Source organism: Callorhinus ursinus, unplaced genomic scaffold (genome assembly GCF_003265705.2).
Source record: "Callorhinus ursinus isolate GAN/ISIS: 27379988/994484 unplaced genomic scaffold, GSC_fseal_2.0 scaffold31, whole genome shotgun sequence".
NCBI lineage: Eukaryota > Metazoa > Chordata > Mammalia > Carnivora > Otariidae > Callorhinus > Callorhinus ursinus.
In genome coordinates this window covers 106,239-126,622 of record NW_027397093.1, presented here as the reverse complement: position 1 = coordinate 126,622, position 20,384 = coordinate 106,239, and the positions used below count along the sequence as shown (strand labels likewise).

At 53.5% G+C, this 20,384-nt stretch overlaps 1 protein-coding gene across 3 annotated transcripts in view; it reads right to left on the bottom strand.

Annotated features, from left to right (window-relative positions):
- The window catches only part of ANTXRL (ANTXR like), a 38,216-nt gene that overhangs the window by 4,539 nt on the left and 13,293 nt on the right, over positions 1 to 20,384 (bottom strand). The window contains exons 3-15 of one of the 3 annotated variants that reach the window (XM_073878673.1): positions 19,553 to 19,624; positions 15,704 to 15,785; positions 15,568 to 15,601; positions 14,449 to 14,528; positions 14,304 to 14,372; positions 13,890 to 13,970; positions 13,735 to 13,795; positions 7,948 to 8,046; positions 6,620 to 6,689; positions 5,970 to 6,060; positions 4,184 to 4,363; positions 1,777 to 1,860; positions 781 to 858 (exon numbers count right to left, since the gene is read on the bottom strand). In XM_073878673.1, coding sequence (XP_073734774.1) covers positions 781 to 858; positions 1,777 to 1,860; positions 4,184 to 4,363; positions 5,970 to 6,060; positions 6,620 to 6,689; positions 7,948 to 8,046; positions 13,735 to 13,795; positions 13,890 to 13,970; positions 14,304 to 14,372; positions 14,449 to 14,528; positions 15,568 to 15,601; positions 15,704 to 15,785; positions 19,553 to 19,624 — 1,081 coding nt within the window. The remainder of the gene's footprint in view (positions 1 to 780; positions 859 to 1,776; positions 1,861 to 4,183; positions 4,364 to 5,969; positions 6,061 to 6,619; positions 6,690 to 7,947; positions 8,047 to 13,734; positions 13,796 to 13,889; positions 13,971 to 14,303; positions 14,373 to 14,448; positions 14,529 to 15,567; positions 15,602 to 15,703; positions 15,786 to 19,552; positions 19,625 to 20,384) is intronic. The other 2 variants (XM_073878674.1, XM_073878675.1) reach the window with 2 other exon arrangements.

Below are 20,384 nucleotides of genomic sequence, written 5' to 3'. Positions count from 1 at the left end.
TAAGGCCTGGGACCAGTGCACTGAAGGCTTAAAGAGAAGGTGCCAGAACCCTGCACCTACCACAGTCCTGGGGGCCCACCAACACTCGGGACTCCAGGAGGATGGATGGAGGGACAAAGTCAGATGGGAGGGGACAGAGGAGTTGGAAGGGAGCCCCCTCCCACAGGGCCTAGTTATGGGCTCCCAGCTCTGCTCAGGATGAGCGGATTGACTTCAGACAGCCCTGGGTGCCGAACTTGCTCTCCGGGTGGCCTCCATTCCTTTCCTGACCTCTTGGATGGTTATTTGCCATTGGCACACAAACAGGGCCCCTCCTGGCTCCAGAGAGGACTGGGCCAACTCCAGAGCCGGCATGGCAGGAGCCTGGCAGAGGTGTAGGCGCTCTCAGTGCCCCACAATGCATAAGTCCACCTAGGAGAGTCTCAGTGGATGGGGGCAGCCAGCAGACCCACGGCAGGGGCACTCAATAGGGAGGGAGGATGGATAGGGGCCAGGAGAACTCTCTGGCTGGCCTCCCTCTACAGCTTCTTTGACTTAAGTTTGGAGGCCCTGGGTCATAAGAAAGTTTCCTGTTATTCTGGAGAGGACATGCATGAAAATGCAGGCATCATGCCCAGAGTCAGCCTGGGAGGCTCATGAGCACCACGTCTCCATGTCTTGGCATCCTCCCTGGCAGATTCCTAGACACAATCTCTGACCCACAGTCCCTGAGTGCAACTGTCAAGTGCAAAGAGCAAAGACCTCCTTGCCCATGGGGAGCATCCCTGTGCCCCTGCTTACCTTGTTCCTAGGCTGACACCACATCAATGGCACCTGGTTGCAGGTTTGAACAAAGTCACACAGGGTATCCAGTTTGCCCTGAAAAGCAGAAGTGGCTGTGAGGAAGCTCTAGGCGTGGAGGTCACCTCGAGAGGGGTAGAGTCCTCTCTGGCTTGAGATGGTCCCAGAGGGCTGTGTTCCCAGGACCACACTGAGGTAGCACTGCAGCCTCTACCGGGGGCAGGGGCCTGGTGGCCTTGTGGTTTGAGGGCAGGAGTGTCACTGCAGATTGCTTTGGAATCTGGAACATGTCTTCCTCTCGATGTGCTGCCTGGGGCCTCCTCATCCCTGTCCTCACACCCACCCCTGCAGGGTTGGGAGCTCCCTCCCTGGGTGGGGCCTAGCGCATCCTGGGGTAAGGACATTTCCTTCGGGCCTCCTCCTCCATGAGGCCCTGGTCCCTCCATGTCACTGGGCCCCAAGGACAATGGAGTTAGCTCAGTCCCTCACTCTGCTGAGCGGACTCATGCAAGGCTCGTAGGAGCCACCGGCGTTTCTGGATACTTTTAATAGTGAACAAACCTTGCTCAGAATTTTCCTGTAAAAATGTTGTTTCTGACCCACAGGAACCTGTTTATGATTGAGCTTGTGTTTCCTCATCCACCTGCTGGCGGGTGAGACTGAAGCCATTGCTGGAGCTGCTGACCAGCTCTGAGAGAGCCTGGGGCTATAGCCAGCCACCAGCTTCTGCAAACCTGGGCCTGTGCCAAGGGGGAGACCCTAGTGCTGGGCCCCGCGTGGTGGTGGTGGTGGCAGGTGCCCTCACTTTTTGCTCTCTCCTGGGCCCGGGGATCGAGATGCCCTTTGTTTTTTCTCCAGTGCCAAGGGATCAATGTCGCCTTCCATAAACGTCATCTCCCCGAATGCCACGGTTCATAGGGTCCATGAACGGGCTGCTCCCTTTTCTTCCTCAGCCCAGCCTGGAGGCCACAGCACCCTCCCCAAGGTGCCTCTCACCTCTATCCGTCTTATCCCGCCATCTTGGCACCCACAGGGGACAATCATTGTTGGGCACGGCTGTATGCATTTCCTCACCGGCTCCTAGGAAGGGAAAGCAAATTTGCTCCTTCGTCTGGCAGCTCTTTGGTGCAGACACATGACATCTATTGCTCCAGCACCTGTCAAGCACTGGCCACTCAAAAGGACACAAGGGAGTTTTCAAGGACAAATGAGGAGCACCCTGCATCATGACAGGGTTCTCCATGTGAAAACAAGCAAACTCCTTTGGTTTGCAGAAATGGCTTTACTGGCCCTTAATGGAGAAGCCCGGTCATGGGGCTGTGCAGTGCACAGGAGGGCTGTCTGCGTTGGGAGCATTTGCAGGGGACAGGGCTGCACTCACCTGACTCTGGCAGATCCATTCTCAGCAGGCGGCACTGCACCTAGTCCCTGCACAGCCCCGGGCAGTGAGGCCTGCTTCCTACCAGCCCTCAGGCTCAGGTACCCCTGTTCAGGACACCGAGTCCCCACTATAACTCCTTCTTCTGGGACCTGGCTTGGGCCCCCACCCTGGGGGATCCACAGCCTGCTCCCCTGACCCTGGCTCTCTGTGCTCACCTGGGCTGGGCCTGCCTCACAGCTCAATGCCAGTTAAGACACCCTCCAACATCCCCAACTCCAGCCAAGCCCCTGGTCCTGCCAGGGGACAGGGATGGAGAGCAATGATATGCAGCCCAACATACATCAGAGCCTGGGCAGTGGACCAAATTTTGAAATCTAAGGCTCTTTTTCTAAAAGTTCACCTGAGTCTCTCAAACATTCCTTTGGAAATTGACCCAAAGTCCCTATATTTTAGTAAGGATCAGAGCGCTTGCTGAAACAGGCTACCTCGAGTTGCTAATTTGGTGGCAAAGGCCCTGGATCAGCAGAGCTGCATACTTGGGAAGGGTGTTTGGGTCCCAAGTCCTCCCGAGGCCCCTCCCCGTCCCTCGGTTACCCTCTTCTTTCTGCCAGCTCTCTCAGCCCAGCTAGTTGGGAGATGCTGGGGCTGGGAGTACAAATATCCCGTAGGCAGCAGGGGCCCTTTTGTGTGAAGTTCAATGTGGGCATCGGGCATGCTGACCGCATCAGGACCAAAATCATGACTTACCCTTTCTATTTTCTTCACTGGCGGTGGCTCCTTGTTAGTCTAGAATGTTAAAGAGACATGAACACGGGCTAGAGTGGCATGGAAGTTGCAGGCTCCACCATGCAGACAGGAGGGGACCCTACTCAGCAGCAGCTGGACAGAACGTGGGCTTTGGGTGTCAGTCTACCAGCCCCACTGCCCATGGGTCTCTGGCCAACCAGCTGCACTGCCCTGAGCCTCAGGCTCCTGGGTTATCAAAGGGGATCGGACGTCCCTGGAGGGTGCACTGGGAGACAGCCGGACTAGGCTGCCTGGTCCCTGGCAGAGGCACCCCAGCTGGTAGTGTTCGTCAGCAGCCCTTCCAGCCCACGAAGACAGAAGCACTCGCCCCACCTCCCTTCCTCCTACCCCTTACCTCCCAAGTGCCCCTAGCCCTCTCTGGCCCCTCCTGTGCGATGGCAGCGCCCACCCCCACTTTCTGTCCTCATAGCTCCCCCTCCACAGCAATGGAACCTGCTTGTGTCCTGCAGCTTTGCTCTGTCCTTTCCTACCTCTGCCATCTCCTCTTCCTTCACCAGCTCTGGCCCGGGCCCTTGCAAACCCAGCAGCCAGTGCATCTGCCCTCCTGCCTCCCCCGGGGCCAGTGTCTGTCCTTTGCTAGGGCTCTCCTTGCCACACCCTATGAAGGTGACATTTACCCTCCACCCCCAGGTACCAATCCAGACCAGACACCAGACTGTGAGCTCCTGAGGGCAAGGCTGGTGGCAGCTCCATTCCTGTCCCTCTGTGGCCAGCATGGGGCCCAGCATGCCCTGGCCCTGAGTAATGGCTGAGGAAGGAAGGCCGGACCCACTGGACGAGGGCAGAGATCCTTGTTGGTGTCCAAGGCTCAGCTGCCCCAGAGGTCAGGGATCCTCCCAGCCAGCAGGATTCTCCCTTGGAGCCCTCAGTGCCTCTTGCAGGGCCCTCCTTCTTCCCTCAGCACCAGAGGCCTCTTCTGGTGCTTGGTCTCCTTGAGCCTTCCAGAAGCCTGGCAGCCTGGTGGCTTCTCCCCAGCGGCCAGGGCAGCTCTTAGGTCACCTCCAGAGACACGTGTGAGACAGGCGGTCCCTCAGACACAGGCTGAATCTGCCCGGGAATACAAGGCAGGCTGTGCTTCTGTTTGCTCATGCAAAGACCTGGTTGCTGATGGGAACCTGCCCACAGGCAGAATCATGGGGTGAGGCTGGGAGGCTGAGTCCCTCAAGTTGTTGGCATGGTCGCAGGAAATGGGACTATGTTCAAGATGTTACTTACCCTTCTGGAGCAACATCGCCAGATGCACCAGATAGTAGACAGGATTAAGAACAGGGCTGGGAGGAGCAAAGCCAAGCAGAGAGGGTTGATATCTGGAAGGTATGTTTTGCTAGGTGGTGGGGGAGGCTCGGTTGGTGGAGAAACAGCTGGAACGGGAACTGGAGTCTCTTCTGGCGCATTCTACAGAAAGCACACGTGTCAGAGCTGGGGTGGGCATGCATGACCTCTCACTGGGAGGACACCCTAGTACCCCACACGAGGCCTCCCCATCTCCCTGCTCCCATGGACCTCAGATTTCCCCACCTCTAGGGAGCACTGAGGGGCTGGGGGACAGGGACAGTAACCAGAGAGCCACTGTGGAGCCCGGGGCCACAGAGCACACACTAGCCCTGCTCACAGGCTCTGTCCTAGAGCCCTGACAAGGGAGTGGAATCCCCATCGTGGCACAAGCCAGTCCTCACTGCATGCCTCAGCTGACACGCTGCACAGCCCTGCCCTAAGCCAAGTGATCTGCTTTCCCAGAGGCAGGGGAGGGAGTGGGGTGAGGATCTGTGTCCAGGAGACAAAGCAGCTGAAGGGGGAGGCAGGCTCAGGGCCCACGGTGGTGTGGCTCCTTCTGAGGTCTTTCTGACATGTGTCTGCTGAGGCTGGGCTGTCAGTTGGTGGGACTCCTGGTGGGCAAATGGGTGAGATCAGTCTGCTGATCCAGGAGTGCATGTCCGGGCATAAGTGAAGACACAGTCGGAGGACTGTCAGCACTGCTGGAACCCTCCCAGGCTGGGACTGGGCACTAGGGTGGTGGCAATTAGGCACAGTTTTCCCTCCTCCCAGGCAGCTGTCTTCCACATCCTGACGCTCACTGTCGCCCATCTCATGCTGCCCTGTGCCAGGTGTCCAGGTGACACGGAGCTCTGAGGAAGGGGCACCTGGGAGCAGAACCTTCTTTCCCACCTGTCGTTGAGCTGCCTGTCCCTGAGTTGAGCCCCAGGTTCTCCCCACAGCCCTGCCCGCTTCCCCACCCACTGCAGGGAGCAAGGTCCTTCAGAGGTCAGGAAGAGTTAGCAGAGAGGGACAGCTGAGGAGCGTGAGAAAGCAGCAGAGGCAGAGGGGAGGCTGATGCTCTCTGCAAAATGACAGCGGGGTTCTTCATGTGGGCTGGGTCTCGGGGCCAGTGATGGGCGTGTGTGGGTTCAGCTATACCAGCAACTGCATCCATACAGTGGAAACACACCTGGTCCCACCCACCAGAGGCCCTGTGTCCGGGACCTGGATTTGGAGTGTCCCAGTGTCCCAGAGGTCCTGGACTCTGGCTCTTAGAACACAGCCCCCCAGCCTCTCCCAGTTGCCCAGCTGGAATGCAGGATGGAGCCCTGAGCTCCCCACCACTAGACGTGGGCCAGGGGAGGTGGTGAGTGGGTAGGCAGGTGTCATAGGCTCAGCACCATTTCTGGAGTCTGCTCAGAGCTAATTGTCCCCTTTCATGTGCCTCCAATGACACTTGGTTCACACAGAGAGCAGAACTTCTGCAGGGCCTGGACAGGTGGCTGCACCGCAGGGGATCTTGTGGAAGCACTCCCAGGGCACCTCAGAAGCCTGAGTGTGGGGACGGCTTGCCAATGAAGGGCTGAGGGCCCCAAGCTGGCTGTGAGAAGCTGCCCCAGCTGCCTGTCTGCAGGAGCCACTTGCTCAGGCCCTCGGCACCCTGTCCCCCACATCTTGCCTCCCTGGGTGTGACTCCTTCAGTGCAAATGCTGTGGACAACCCAGGAGGGAGGCTGCAGCCTTACCCTGGCACTCACACAGTTCTTGCTGGTGATGTTAGCACCGTTGCTGATGAAGTTGATGCCATTATTCAGGCTAACTTCAATGAAGACCACCCTAAAGCACAGAAATTGTGGAAAGTGACCACCAGCCCAGATAGGCACAGTTCTTCCACTCAGCTCAAACCACAGCCCATGGCTCCTCTCATTGTAATGATTTGCTCGTCACACCTTGGGGCCACTGGTGAGCACACGGCACGGGTTCGGGGGGCTCCCCTAAGCACTTGAGGTCAACCTCTGCAGTGAAGGCTGACCAGGCATGAGGAGCCTTACGTGAGTTCAGATGCCCTCATGGTCATGGCTAAGTTTCCAGCGGGGTGGCTTGGGGTCACCTGATTCCTCTCCGTTTATAGACCGTGTTGGCTTAGCTCTCAACAGCTGTCTGGAGCAAAGGTATCATTCCTGGAATCATCATCTCCAGTATCCTCCCTCCTCAGCAGAGACCCTGCCACAGCAGATCCGTGAGCATCTCGTGTGACCACCAACAAGGTCAAGTGTAGAGAATGCCCTGAGCCTTCTGGGAGAGAAATGTGCTTCCCCAGTAGAGGTGGCATCCCACATTCTATATACTTCACAGTGGCAAAACTGTACATGTGGCCCCTGACCTGGGCACTTACTGATCTGGATTATCTATCGTTTCTCCCGGGCACATCATGGTGGTGTCCTCCACAGAGGCGGCTTTTTTATCTAAGGGAAAATCACAAGAGAATGCTGCCAATGGCATGTCCGTCCATCCATCTCTCTTTCTGCCGGCCCTCGGCAAAGAGAGCTAACACTCTGGCAGACACCAGCTTCTCTTTGCCCACCTTCCTCTGAGCCCTTACCACGCACCAGGCCCTGTGCAATGCTCTGGTTGGAATGGAAAAGGCAGGCTGAGTCCCAGCTCCCAAGGGCCTTACATTTGGGGGACTGGCGGGAGACAGACAAAGAACTAACTAACAAAGAACAAAATAAATGCAGAGAGTGAGAAGTGCTGAGACAACAAGAAGCAACAAGAAGCACAGAGAGTGGAAGGGAAGGGGCAGATGCTTAGATCAGGCCTGTCCTGACCTTTAGAGACACCATTTCCCTTAGGGGACTGAAACATTCATCCTGCAGTGATACGTTGGCTGGAGGTAGTTCTAGGTTGACCAGATGGCCCTGGAAGAAGATGTCACTGAACATACACTGAACATAATTAGGTCAAATGATGGCATCAGGGGGCTAACTGGGAGCGCCGAGGAGGACACAGAAAGTCCTCCTGTCCCCCAGAGCTCTGGGGAGGATCACACCCACCTCAGCACTGAGGGCACATCTGCCTGCCCACCCGTGCGCTTCCTCAGGCCACTCGGACATATGGAGGTACACCTGAGCCCGAGTGTTTCCCAAATATTGGCTTGCATAGGCAATATGGCTTAGTTAGCTCAACTATCATATTAGCCCCATTTTACAGTAGAGAACAGAGAGGCGGAGAACAGAATCCTCATTTGGTGAAAGTCACACATGTGACATGTGCCTATGCCAGGATCCCAGGGCCTGGGTCTGGCAGGTGGCACCCTCTCTCCATCCTAGGTGCACATACCCTTCCAGGAAGATACCAACGCACCTGGCCCAGACTCAGAGCCCCAGGACTGCCTCGTTTCTACCAGCAGTCTCTGGGGATTCAGGTCCTTGTGGCTCAAGACAAGTGAGTGTTGAGCCAAGGGATGGGGAATGCAGCTCTGGGGCAGACCCAGCACCCAGAGCCGTTAGGGGTAAAGCCCTGCTCCAAGAGGCTCTGGTGCTTTGGGGGTTGATGACTTCCCAACTTCCCAGCCAGCTCCCTCCTTCCCCTTGTCCACACGGATCTATCCTCACAGTGTCCACAGTGCAATGTCAGCAAGGGCTTTGAAGGCTTGGCTGGCTGAGGGGAAGGCAGCCTGAGGTGGGGAGTTTGTCACTTGGAGGCACCAATGGGGCTACTTACCGAAGAATTTATTTTCGCTGAAGATGAATCTACAGATAACTTCGTTTTTGTTCCTTGCGTTATTAAAGCCTGTTCCAGTAACATTCAATTCGTAGTTTTCTGCAAAGGCAACATTCAAAGGACTATGTGAGGCGGGGCTGGGGCACCTCTGTCTTCCATGGCAGGTCACCCCCAAAATGGAATTCTTAGGGATTCCTATGAGGAAGCAAACATGTCGAAACCAAGATGTGTGATCTCCCTGGGCCAGATCCTCACCCAGTGTCACCAAGGGTCCACTTTGAGTGTCAGCGGAGCCTTAGGGTCTTGGGGGGCCTCTCACCTCCACTCCTGACATTTGGAGCCCATTAAAGGCCCCCGTCTCTTGCTCTACATATCCTATGGTTCTGTGACCCTGTAGAGAAGAATGCCCCAGGGAAGGAGAAGTCCTGTCTTAAATGTGGTTCTGGAAGTCTACAGTTGATTGCTTTTACCCTGCCTCCTCCTGAGGCTTCATGGACTACAACCAATCTACGTGGGGTTCAGCAAACACTTCCTCTATCAGTGTGGAGACAGGTTAAGGTCTGAGAGCCTCAACAAGTTGCTGGGGCTCCCCTGGTGCTTCTTGGCCTCTGAAGCAAACACCGGGGGTTACAAAGAGGGCAGCTTGTGGGCCCGGCCCCCTGGGAGTTCACCAGGGTAACATGCAGGTCTTCAGCTGCAAGCCCAAGGTCATTAGCCTCCACCACTGCCTCCTGTCTCAGCCGGGCTAATTCCCCTTCCTGAAGTTCAGTTTGCCCTAGCTCAATTTACTCTCTAGGTATAATTCTTCACACTAGCAGAACCTGGGACCAGGCTGTCCTGATTCCTCCTTCTTCCAGTCTCCCTGAAGCTCTCATTAATCAGGGCAGTGTCTGTAAATGCTCTGCTTTGAAGAAAATAGATTCTAGACCCATGGCCTGATGCTGGCCTGCGGATGTGGGCTTTTAGGCTTTCAAGTATTTTCCAAAAATGAGAGTTAACATTGTAAAGCCTGCACATTTTCCCTAGTAATTCAGATCACTAGCTTTCTTGGAAAACAGGAACAGCTGGCATTAGCGGGTTTGTATTTCTGCATGTCAACCACTGGTTGGCCATGGGCCACTGCTTTGCTCAGATTGGGGCTGCACCCCAGGCCAGCACCTGCCTTACTCCAGTACACCCTCCCCTGCAGCCAATCATCCTTGGCTTGGCCTGACTCACCCCTCCTGCTATGGCACCAGCCTGGCCCCTGACAGCCCCTGATGGAATTGGCCCACTCAGGGCTGGCTTCTTGTCTCTAAGTGACATGTCCTCTCCCACACACAGTAGCCAAATGCCACAATGATGCTTTGAACTTGATTGTGCCAGGCTGCCTGCTCACTGTTCACACTCTCTAAGGACCCTTCCCGCCATGACACAGAGTTCCAAGATTGGCCTGGAAGGAGCACTTGTGCTTGTCTCCTGTGAACCCTTTGCCAGTGCAGCTAGGGTCACCCTGAGCAGAGCTGCTGTCCCTCAGTCTCACGGAAGTGTCATTTGCAATTTACATTCTAGGATTTTATTGCAAAGAAGTATTTCCTTGCAAGGCAGAACTGTAAACTCATAACCCACATTGTTATTAGATACAGGCAGAGAAGGGAAAATTCAGCTGGCTGCATGTGGGGGAGATCAGGCTCCAGAGGAGGCAAAAACAGTGAGTAGAGTCTTCCTGCCACTAGCAAACGGGCAGAAGGAAACTGAAGTGGGAAAATCTGTGCCAGGCCAAGGCATGTAACACCAGTGTTCATCCAAAAGGACACTCCCCACTAACTGAGCATATACTGTGGGCTGCTCTACACTTTCCCTAACCTCCCAACATGTGTGCACTGGCATTACTCCCTAAGTTACAGAGGGAAGCTGAGGCTAAGAGATGGCAGGTGGCTTTCCTCGGAGCCCCGGCAGGTACAGGGCTAGGATCTGACCTCATGTGACTGAGGCAGGTCTCACTTCTGCCCCCTCTGCTCTTCTCTTCATTCTGGGCAGCTATCACCCTGTTGCCCAGGATGTAGGGCAGCTGCTGAGGGCAGGGCTGCCTGACAGCCCGGGACCTCACAGGGCCTGCACTCCTCGGGAATCTTGCACACTGTCCTGCTTGGATGCCCTGCTTCCCACGAGGTGTGCATCGCAGCCCTCGGGGCCCTCCTCAGTCATCACTCCACCCCTGTAGCAGTGCCATCTCTGTCCCCAGGCACTGCCGCTCTCAGAGGGTCCTGTCACTTTGGCAAGACTCAGGAAGTGGAAAGCAGGGTGATGGTTTCAGATTTTTGAGCAGAAGAGACATGGAGTTAAAGGATTTTGCTCTGTCCAGTAGCTGCTCCCTCTGCTCCAACACCCCTCACCCAATTCCTCCAACAGTAACAAGCACAGGAAGGAAATGAAGCCAAGGACAGACTAACAGCAGCTTGTGGGAGCTGCATTTCCTACAGAGAGGCCACTGCATTGCAGCAGTCAGGCGGCACGAGGACCCGCAGCCCCCGGCAGAGAGACCGGTCCTTCTGGATGGAGAACTTTCCTTCTGGAGGAGAAGTTGTACAGTAGGTCTCCCAGGGCTCCAGAGAGAGGAGCTGGAAAGGCAGGCAGCTTCCCGAGAAGGCCAGGAGGAAGCCAGCAGTGAGGAAGGGCCACCCACTGACCATGAGACCGACAAGGGCACATGAGTGGAAGTGACCGCGCTAGGGAGGGTCGGGCTCTGGGAACACCACCTGCTGCTCGGCACAGCCTCCTTGGGAGAAATTCGACTCTACTGATGAACGTTTCACCTGTGTGTCCTCTTCATGCTGTAATTCTACTTCTGGGATTGACCCAGGGAATCCTGACCCATGCTCACAGAGAGTGAGCCTCACGGTGCTCACAGCCTGCTGTAGCCACATGTTAGGAACAACCAGAATATTGACCAGGGAGACGAGTGAAAGAAATTTCCTCCATGTGTAGAATGGAATATGTGCTCATGGTTGGAAAACGTTATGACTGCATGATCTCATTAATGTAAAACATCCTTGAAAAACATAGTTAAATAGCTATGTATATATATATACGATGGACTGTCTGTGGTAGATATCTCTGGCAGACAGAGGATGGGATGAAAGGGGAACTTGATCATTGTGGATGGACAGCAGCTACCTAAACTGGTGGTAAAGGTGTCTCTGCACTGCACTGTGGGTCCTGCCTTCCCCCTTTGGGTCCTCCTGCCCCACACAGCCTGCCCTGCCCTCTGCACACAGCGAGTCTCCTGGCCATCTTGCAGGACCTGCTCACTGGATCTCTGAGGAAAGCCCTCCTTTGCCCTGGGTGCTACTATGTGCCACCACGGATGTGCCCTGTCTGTCGGGCTTCTCGTAGACACTCTCTCTGGGCCAGTCACAGACAGGAAAAAGAATGACAAGGTGCCCCCTCCAGCCATCCTCCCTGACACAAAAATCCAAGTCCACCCAGCACACACACAGGAGGGATGAATCTCCAAACCACCGAGCCTAGTGTATCAACCAAACACAGTGTTCATACCACCTGAGTCCACTAAGAGATGTTTTTGCACAGCAAACTAGGCTATGGAAAGAAAATCAGAACATTAACCTTGTTCAGGTCCCTGAGGCAACTTTTGTCTGTCAAGGGATTGAGGAGATTTTAGAGGGTATACTGTAATGCTCTGTGTCTACAGAGAGGTTGAGGTCACACATGTGTTGCGTTCATTTTTCTGAACTCGTGTAATAATACACTTAAGTTGACTGTATTTCTGAAAAGAATTCTTAGCAAAAGTTGGTCCCTAGTCAACATATACAGAATGAAGGTCTTGAGATGTCTATAATTTACTTTGAAATGTAACAGAAATATGATGGATTGATGGAGAGAGAAGGAGAGAGCAAGAGCAAGTGCCCTAGATAGATGAACGATAAAAACCATGGTCAGATACTAAATATTAACTGCAAAATCCAGGTAGTGGAGACAAGGCTATTCATTGTACGGTTGTTCTACTTTGCTGTAGGTTTGAGAATTTCCTTCACAAAAGGCTGGGAAAATATTAAAAAAAAAGAAGCAGCAGCAGAAAAAAAAAAAAAACCCAAACAAACAGAATGACAAAAATAAACCGTGACAGAGCCAAGCCGAAGTCATGGCACATACAAAGTGACAGGTGGCTAACGAGAGGGACAGACCAAGGGCTGTGGGAATCCAGAGGGGCCAGTGAACCAGGGAAGGGGCAAGAGGGAGACTCCTGGGAGTGAGGCCTCAAAGGAGAGGAGGGCTGGACCCTGGAAAGGGAGGGGCTTGCAGGAAGTCCAGTGCCTTCTCCCCCTCCCCCCAGCCTTAGAGCTGAGGGAAGACCTGGCCAGCCCTGTTGGGGGCTAGGGGCCTCACGCTCGCAGGCCAGGCTGGGGTTCGGGCAGGGGCCTGCTCTGGGCCCTCGGGCCCTCGGGCAGAGGCTGTGCAGAAGAGGCCAGCCTGAGCCACAGAGGTGAAGGGGCTGTGAGACTCATGCTCACCCCTGTGTGCTTTTCTAGGTGCTCTGGCCCTAGGATTTACTCACCATGCAAGGACCAGACACTCACACAAGTCACACTAACACCGAACACACACTCAGTCGCACTAAGACAGGGCCCAAGGGCACTGAGCAGAGGATGGGCTGGAGCTTAGGCAGAGAGGCAGGAAGGCCAGCAGAGGCCTCTGCCTCACCCTGGAGAGCACCCCGAGCGGCTGAAAAGGCCCAATCTCATGCTCATCCCCTATCTGCTTCCCAAGGCTCCCTGACCCACTGATTTATTTCGAATGACAGCCTGATGAAATGCATCCTTCTATTTCATTTGGGGTCCAGGTTCCTGCCTTGAGCTTGGCCTCCAAGTGATTGTCACATTGTGGCAGCTTCCTCAAGAGGGCAACAACTGAAAAGGTCAGAGCAGGAAATGCTGAGTGAAGCTGTCAGCGGGTGTGTGGCAGGCACCTGTAAGCCCGGCCTGGCCGCCGTGGGGGAGGCACGATGACTGACATCTGCACCTGCAGTTTGACATGCTGTTGCGACACCATGGCCTGTGCGTGTCCAGGGGGCATAATCAGAGAGATGAAGCTGTCAGGTTGGCCACACGGCTCGGTGCTTTAAACCAGAAGCAGGACAAGAGTCTACTTCTGATGTCAGCTGTATTTGTATGGGTGCCTTTTGTCTGGCTATGTTCCTAGTATGACGCTGGCCATTGAACTGTGTCCAATGCTTTAGTCATCCATGGAGATAATCATGTTTCTCTTCTACACGTTGCTGATGCGGTAAGTTACACTGATATTTTAAATACTGAATCACACTTGTATTGTAGGGCTAATTAGTCTCGAGGTACTGTTCTTTTTATATGTTCTCGGATTTCATTTTACAGTGTTCTGTTGAAGGTTTTTAAATATATTTTTTCTTGTTACATATTAAACTTTTGCTTTTAAGGTTTAAAAAAGTTATCACATTAAACTTATTGTGGTAATCGTTTTGCTACATGCGTATGTGAAATCATGGTAACATCTTAAACTTATGTAGAGAAGCATATGTATATTATTATGTCAAAAACCAAAAAAGCAGAATCACATGCATACCTGTCCCACAATCCCTGGCATGCACACCTCACAAAAAGATATACTTACTTCTATACCCAGTGTACATTTCTCTACACTACCCCATGCACACACGACACACTGAAACTCACACCATGCTCACACCGCACACACCACACGCACAGCGCGTACAACACACACCCCAGTGTTTACAGCAGTGACTCCAGCTCTTACCTCCCGCACAGAAAGAGGAAGGCTCCACTTTTGTAATATCCATACAAGACTTAGCCACGAGCTGGAATAGAGAGGGGGATGGGCAGGTGAGCGACAGGGAACAGGCAGCTGTGGTGAGAAGTCACCCCAACCCCTTTCTTTCATCCCTCACTCACTTTTCCTATGATGTTTCGTAGACCCTTAAATCCATCGTCCACTCCAAACACGTGATCTGGGCTGTCTGCAATGTCCAACAGCTACAAGACAGAGGATGTACCTTGGGCCCATGGCCAAGGGTTAAGGACACAGAAGTCCCCATCCCAGGAGACAGTCTCTTCCCTCATGCCATGTTGGACTCCAAGGTCCAGGCCTTGGCATTGGCCAGCAGCCCACCCTTAGGGAAGGGAAAGCCCTTCCACCTGCACCTCCCGCGGCAGGTTTTATACAACTGACAAGCGTCATTTCTGCAGTGGCTATCTGCTGTCCAGACACTGGGTGGGGGTGGTTAGAGGAGCAATCTCAGGCAACCCTGGGAAAGCTTTTCCCATTTAGGCTTACAGGTTGGCACCATGTTACCTGTTCGGAATTACCTGGTTTTTCATATAGTCTTTTACACCAATGCAGAAAACAATTGCCCCCAGTTTCTGAGCCTTTTCAGCCTAAGAGAATGAAAGTGTTGAGTATAAATCACCAAATATGTGGAGCAAAATACTGGTAACAGTGGACGGGACTCACTTCCGACTTGGTCTTTCCATAGGGCTGTGGCAGCAGAGTTCCATCGGTCAGAGCGAAAATAATGCTGGGAGTCTTTTTTTCTGCAGAAGAAGCATGCAGTGGTCTGATCAGTAAAGGCACCCAGAGTGACTGACTCTCTGCAGGCTGCTGGAACCACAGCACTGCTCCCCACACTCCCTCCTCATGAGGGGAGGCACCCCGACCCGAGCATCCACCATCAGGGGTGCCTGGAGGGCTAGCAGCCCAGCCCTGGAGGGAGAAGGGGCCTTAGCCAGGACCCACATTACAGACGACAGCCCTGAGCCCTGCTCTGGCCCTTCCTACCGAACTGTCACTATGACCAGATGTACAACATTTGCCCTGAAAGGTAACTCCAGCTACTTCGCTGGACAAGCGTCAGCCTTTCAGACGAGCAAAGGGTCGGACTGCCAGACTCGACTGTACCAGATGTCCCACAGCACAGTGGAAAGCCTGGCTCTGGCTCAGGGCAGCGCCTGCAGAAAGTCCTGCTCTATCTGCGGGCCCAGGGGTCCAGGAGGCGAGGTAGAGACTCTCGGGCTGCAGATCCCATGCCCAGCTCAGTGCCTTTCCCCACCAGGCCCACGCTTCCTTCCTGGCAAGTGCTGCAGCCCTACAGTCTAGACGAACATGGTTGTGGGCAGAGCACAGTCTTTTCCAGTGCTGGAGACACAGGCACAGGATGACATCAGCCAAAGGGAAGGAACAGAAGGGAAAGGAGCCAGGGCCAGAAATGTGATGGAGACAAAGTGGGCTGCAAGGGGGAAATCCAGCACTTTTTCCTGAAAATGGAATCTTGTCTGCTCTAGGTCCCCAGGCTTTTCTGTTTTCTTGTTCAGGCAGCCCAAGTGTAGGTCAAGCACCTCTCAGTTACCAAGAACCTAGAAGGTCCATGCATGGCCCCATGTTGTTCCGAGACACATCACTGGGGGTGGTTTCATCCTCACTGCACAGAGGGACCCGTGGCCCAGAGAGGTCAGCACCTTGCTCCAAGAGTCCATGCTAGGAAGGGGCCAATGAGGGTCTGCACTAGATTTCCCTGAGGCTCAGACCTGGCTCTGTCCCCACACCTGCCCACAGTGAAGTCACCACGCAGCTTACCTCGAGTGTTTGCTTGTTTAATCTGCTCATTTGCCTGCAAGGAAATGAAGGAATGTTGGGGGAGGGCAGTGAGAGGACCCAGGAATACTCTAAGAACCCCATAAAGGAGAAGTCCTCAGAGCTCTAGATTCAGTACCTTTTTAAATCCTTCCTGCATGTTTGTGGCTCCAGAAGGCACTATATTCTGGAGTTCAGCAAGACTCTCACGTATTTCATTTCTGAAAAAATCAGAAAAGGGGTTGTGGTGGTATGAGGTGTGGACTATTCAAAAGAGCCCCAAGCTAACTCTCGTGCAGTGTTGGTGGGAATGCAAACTGGTGCAGCCACGCCGGGAAATAGTATGGACATTCCTCAAAAAATTAAAAATAGAATTACCATATGATCCAGTAATTCCACAATGGGGTATTTACCCAAAGAAAATGAGAACACTAATTCAAAGAGATATCTGCACCCTCATGGTCACTGCAGCATTATTTACAAAAGTCAAGATATGGAAGCAACTCAAGTGTCCAATGATAGATTAACGGATAAAGAAGTTTGGTCTATGTATTCAGTAGAATATTATCAGCCATAAAAAAAACATGAGATCTTGACGTTTCCAAGAACATGGATGGAACTAGAAGATATTATACTAAATGATTAAGTCAGATAGAAAGATAAACACTACATGATTTTACTTATATGTGAAGTCAAAAAACAAAACAAAGATGCAAATAAAGAAAGAACAGGAATAGATTCATAAATACAGAGGACTATCCGATGGTTGTCTGAGGGGAGGGGCTTGGAGGGAGGGGTGAAATGGGTGAAGGGGAGTGAGAGATACAAGCTTCCAGTTATGGAATGAAAAAGTCACAGGGCTGAAAGGCACAGTATAAGGAATATAGTCAATGATATTGTAATAATGTTGTATGGTGATAAATGGTAGCTACCCTTGTGGTAGGCATAGCATAACATATAGAATAGTCAAATCACTATGTTATACATCTAAAACCAATACAACTTTGTGTGTCAGCTACACTTCAAAAAAAAATAGAAAAAAAAAAAAAGAAAGAAAAGCAAAATAAAGCAGCCCCAAGCCATCCTGGAACCACTGTGCACTGTGTAGACCTGTCTGGCTGAGACAGGACACAAGTCAAGTAGTCTGGTCATGACCTTCTGCCCACTGTCCTTGATATTGACAGGCCTTGCTCAGGCTTCCTCTGTCCCCCATCGGGTGAGCATAGGGTGGGAGATGCTGCTTTGCTGGTCCCATGGGTATGGCTCGGCTTTCTCTGCACTCGTCACTGTCTCAGGGCCCCAAGGCCCTGCCTTGACCATCCACGGTGAACATGGGGCACACCCATGGATGTACCACTGTGAATCCCCACTCACAATGTGACTGGCAGGGCTGCTAGAAGCTAACGCATCCCCTGGGAAGGCACACTATCCTCCAACAGGTGAAGCTGAGTTTGGAAAAGGTCATCCTGCTGATTGATACTCCTGCCCTGTCCCATCCTCCCCTGCCACAGACCCCTGAGGTTGACTCGGTCCCCCCAAACTTATTCCCCTTCTGGACTGGTGCTAAAGGAACTAGCAAGCTGCTTCATGAGAGCGCTAGGGCTCCTGAGTTCATGTGCTCCTGAAGAAAAAGGCCAAAGGCTGGGGAAGTGACCCTGAGGACTGTTCATGCAGGTGGACGAGCAGTGATCCTCTGGCTACCACGGGTATGTGGCCAGACAGCCGCTGTGAAGGCAGATTTCAGGGGTGGGACTGGGACACAAGAGGGGCTGGGGGCTTAGGTTCAGGCCAATCCCATGTGACGAGCTGAGCTGGCACAGTCAAGCTAGGAAAGCGTGGACTCTGAGAAGGCTTTTCACTGTGGGTAGTGGAGATGTTGCTGTGGGGGAGACCTGAGAGCCCCGGGTTCAGTCCAGCTCAACCCAGCCCAGCCCAGCCCAGGAGGAGAGGCCTGGGACCCGTGGCCAGTGGAGGCCAAACCAGGCACTGCTCGTCCAAGAAGCACTGTCTCCTCCTCTCTCATCACACACTGGAAGATTTGTATTTTGCGATGGCACCCCAAGTATGGGGGATCTCTCAGCTCTTCCCAGTGTCTGGCCCAGGAGCCCCCAGGCCAGGCATTGTTCTGGCCCGATAGGCTCCCTCCAGGGAGTGCTGCCCCTCCAGTCCTACTCCCAGCTCTGTCCATGGAAGGGACAACAGACTCCTTGTCCCCTAGCAGTCTCTCTTCCTCTTTAATACCCGTCTCAACTCCTTGGAGTCCTCCATCTCTTCCCTGTTGTCACCCTCCTGGCCAACACCCCTGGGGTGTTCCTAGCCCCTGTGCCATCTGGCTTCTCCAGCATCCAGAACAAACCCCTCTTGGACTGTGTCTCCTCAGCCTACTCGATCTTAGCAGAAAGGGCTCAGAAAGCACCAAGTAAGGTCCTAGCCTTGGTCCCACATTCTCTGTAGACCCTCCAGAGTCACATGTGTATCAGATAACACTGTCTCCTCCTTGATTCTCTCTGCATGCCAGGGCCCACCTGGGCTCTTGGCCAGAGGCCTCCTCAACTCCTAGGCAGTGGGGCACGTTTGGGAACGCCCAGGCCTGGGCTGAGCCCAGCTCCAATCAAGATACTGTGGGTTTCTCAGGAGCTGGTAGCCTTAGGGCCCTGATATGAGTATGAGCTCTCTTCCCGGCTGCACATCTTGCCCCATCCCCAATTCCACATCTTTTCCACTCCCCTGGGTACCACTCCCACTCCTGAACCCTCGCTTGTGGAAGATGTCATTATGTTCCCTGTCCAGAGACACCCGGGAGGCCCTCCCTGAGCCCCCACACAGCTTCTCACAACTGGGCCCCGAGACTCCCACCTTGGAGAAGGCAGAGGTCTTCCCCTCCCCAAGGGGAGCTCCTCCACCAGAGCCCCCTGCCCAGCAGCCTTGCATCTCTCTGCCACCTGCCAGCGTCACCCCCAATGGACTTGCTTCCTTCCACCTCATATGCACTCAGGTCTCTCTGTCCTAAACACATAACCACACATATGCACAAATCCGTGCCTCCACTAGTGCTTGGAGCAACCAGCCCCCTCCCTGCTTGTCCTGGAGTCAGGCATGAGAGTGCTGTCTCCATGCACTGACACCATGACACCCCTCCCCTGCAGGCTGGCCGTTCTTGCTCACTCTGCCGCTCCTGGCTTCTCTCCATGGTCCTGAATGGCAGCTCTATGTCTCAAATTCCGGGGCCCATCCAGTCCTAAGGATGTTCAACCTCTCTTCGCTGCTTAACTCTCTCTGAGTTGAGTTCTAGTCATTTTTGCCTTCAAGAATCTTAATTTCCTTAGCCAGCTACTCAGAAGCTCCATAACTGCCTACTTTCAGGCTTTTGGGCAAATTGTTGGGCCCACCATGGCCCACCTAGGATTTGGGCATGTCATGCCTTCCTCAGGCCCAATGTTCAGGATCCCACTTATGGGCTCCCCTGTCTCAGACCCACCATGGGAGCAGGATCCCCTTGGCTGAGACCATCAATAATTTGGTGCTACTCATCCTTTCCTCCCTGGTTATGGCTTAGTTTCACTGGCATCCCCACTGACCCAGGGCTGAGAGTGACACGTGATAACAGATCCTTAATGCAGGTCACTGTTTGTAAAAGGAACCACACACCTGTTCCCTACAGTCTTGGGAGTCCTCACAGCCAGCCTGTTCTAAGAACAGGGAAGAATGCCGAAACAAGGACTCAGGACAGGTGAAAGGCAGGTCTTGGGCTGGGGGTGGGTGGGGGGAGAAGATCTAGTAGCATAGGGCGGCCAATGTCAGGGCAGCCAGGGGTAGGAGAGGGTTGGGTGGCCAGAGCTGGGAGTCAGAGTGCAATGAGGGGAGCCCAGGCCTGCCCAGCCTGCACTCTAGTGGGCTTCCCACTGTGGTCTCAGGGAACCCGTTGCTCCCTGGCTCTTTCTGCAGTCTCACCTACTGGGCCTGCCTTGGAGGCCAAAATGTCACTTACCTGTCTGATGTGAGTTTCATGAGGGTGTGGCCATCTGTGGAGAAGGTGATGAAGGACACCCGCAGATTTGGGCTGGAGAGGAAGCATGTGCTTGTGAGAAGTCTCAGGCTCAAAATGATGCCATTGAGCAGCCAGGGAGTGGGTACATGACAGTTTCCCTGCCCCCACCCCAATTCTTCTCCTTTGGGGCCCATTTCCCAAACCCCAGAACTTCCCATAACTTTAGTAAGGAATTCAGAGGGCTGTAAGATGCCTGGCCTTTCTGGAAGAGTGTGTCAGAATGGCATCTCGATCCATCCTTACACTCACAACACCCCAGTAGTGTTTGTCTGTCTCTCTGTCTCTCTCTCTTATGTGCATGTGCATGTGGGTGCACACACACACAGACACTCACACAGACAGCTGCATGCACAAGGAGATAGAGAAACATCTGCACACTCCTGCAGGAGGGTCTCCCACCTGGCCTCTCTTCTTTAACATTCTTTGGAACTTCATTGCCCTTCTTTCCTTACCTGTCTTCCCCACCTCATCTCTCCTCTTCTCAAAGAAATTATTTTCCCTCTTGGCAGCCATTCATCTATATCCCTCCCTTTCCTGCTCCTGACCATGGTCTTCTGGTCCGCTGACCCTCATTATCCTTGGCTAAATTGGTACCATCTGTTCCTAGCTGAGCTCCCTACTGCTCTTGGCTCTTGTTTCCACTCATTTTACCCATTTCTGTCAGACTTTTCTTCTTGACACAGAACCTTGATCATGTCAGACCCTTAAACAAGAATCATCTGTAGCTCCCTATTTTTCACAGCACAGAATCTAGGCCCCATGCCCTGGCACT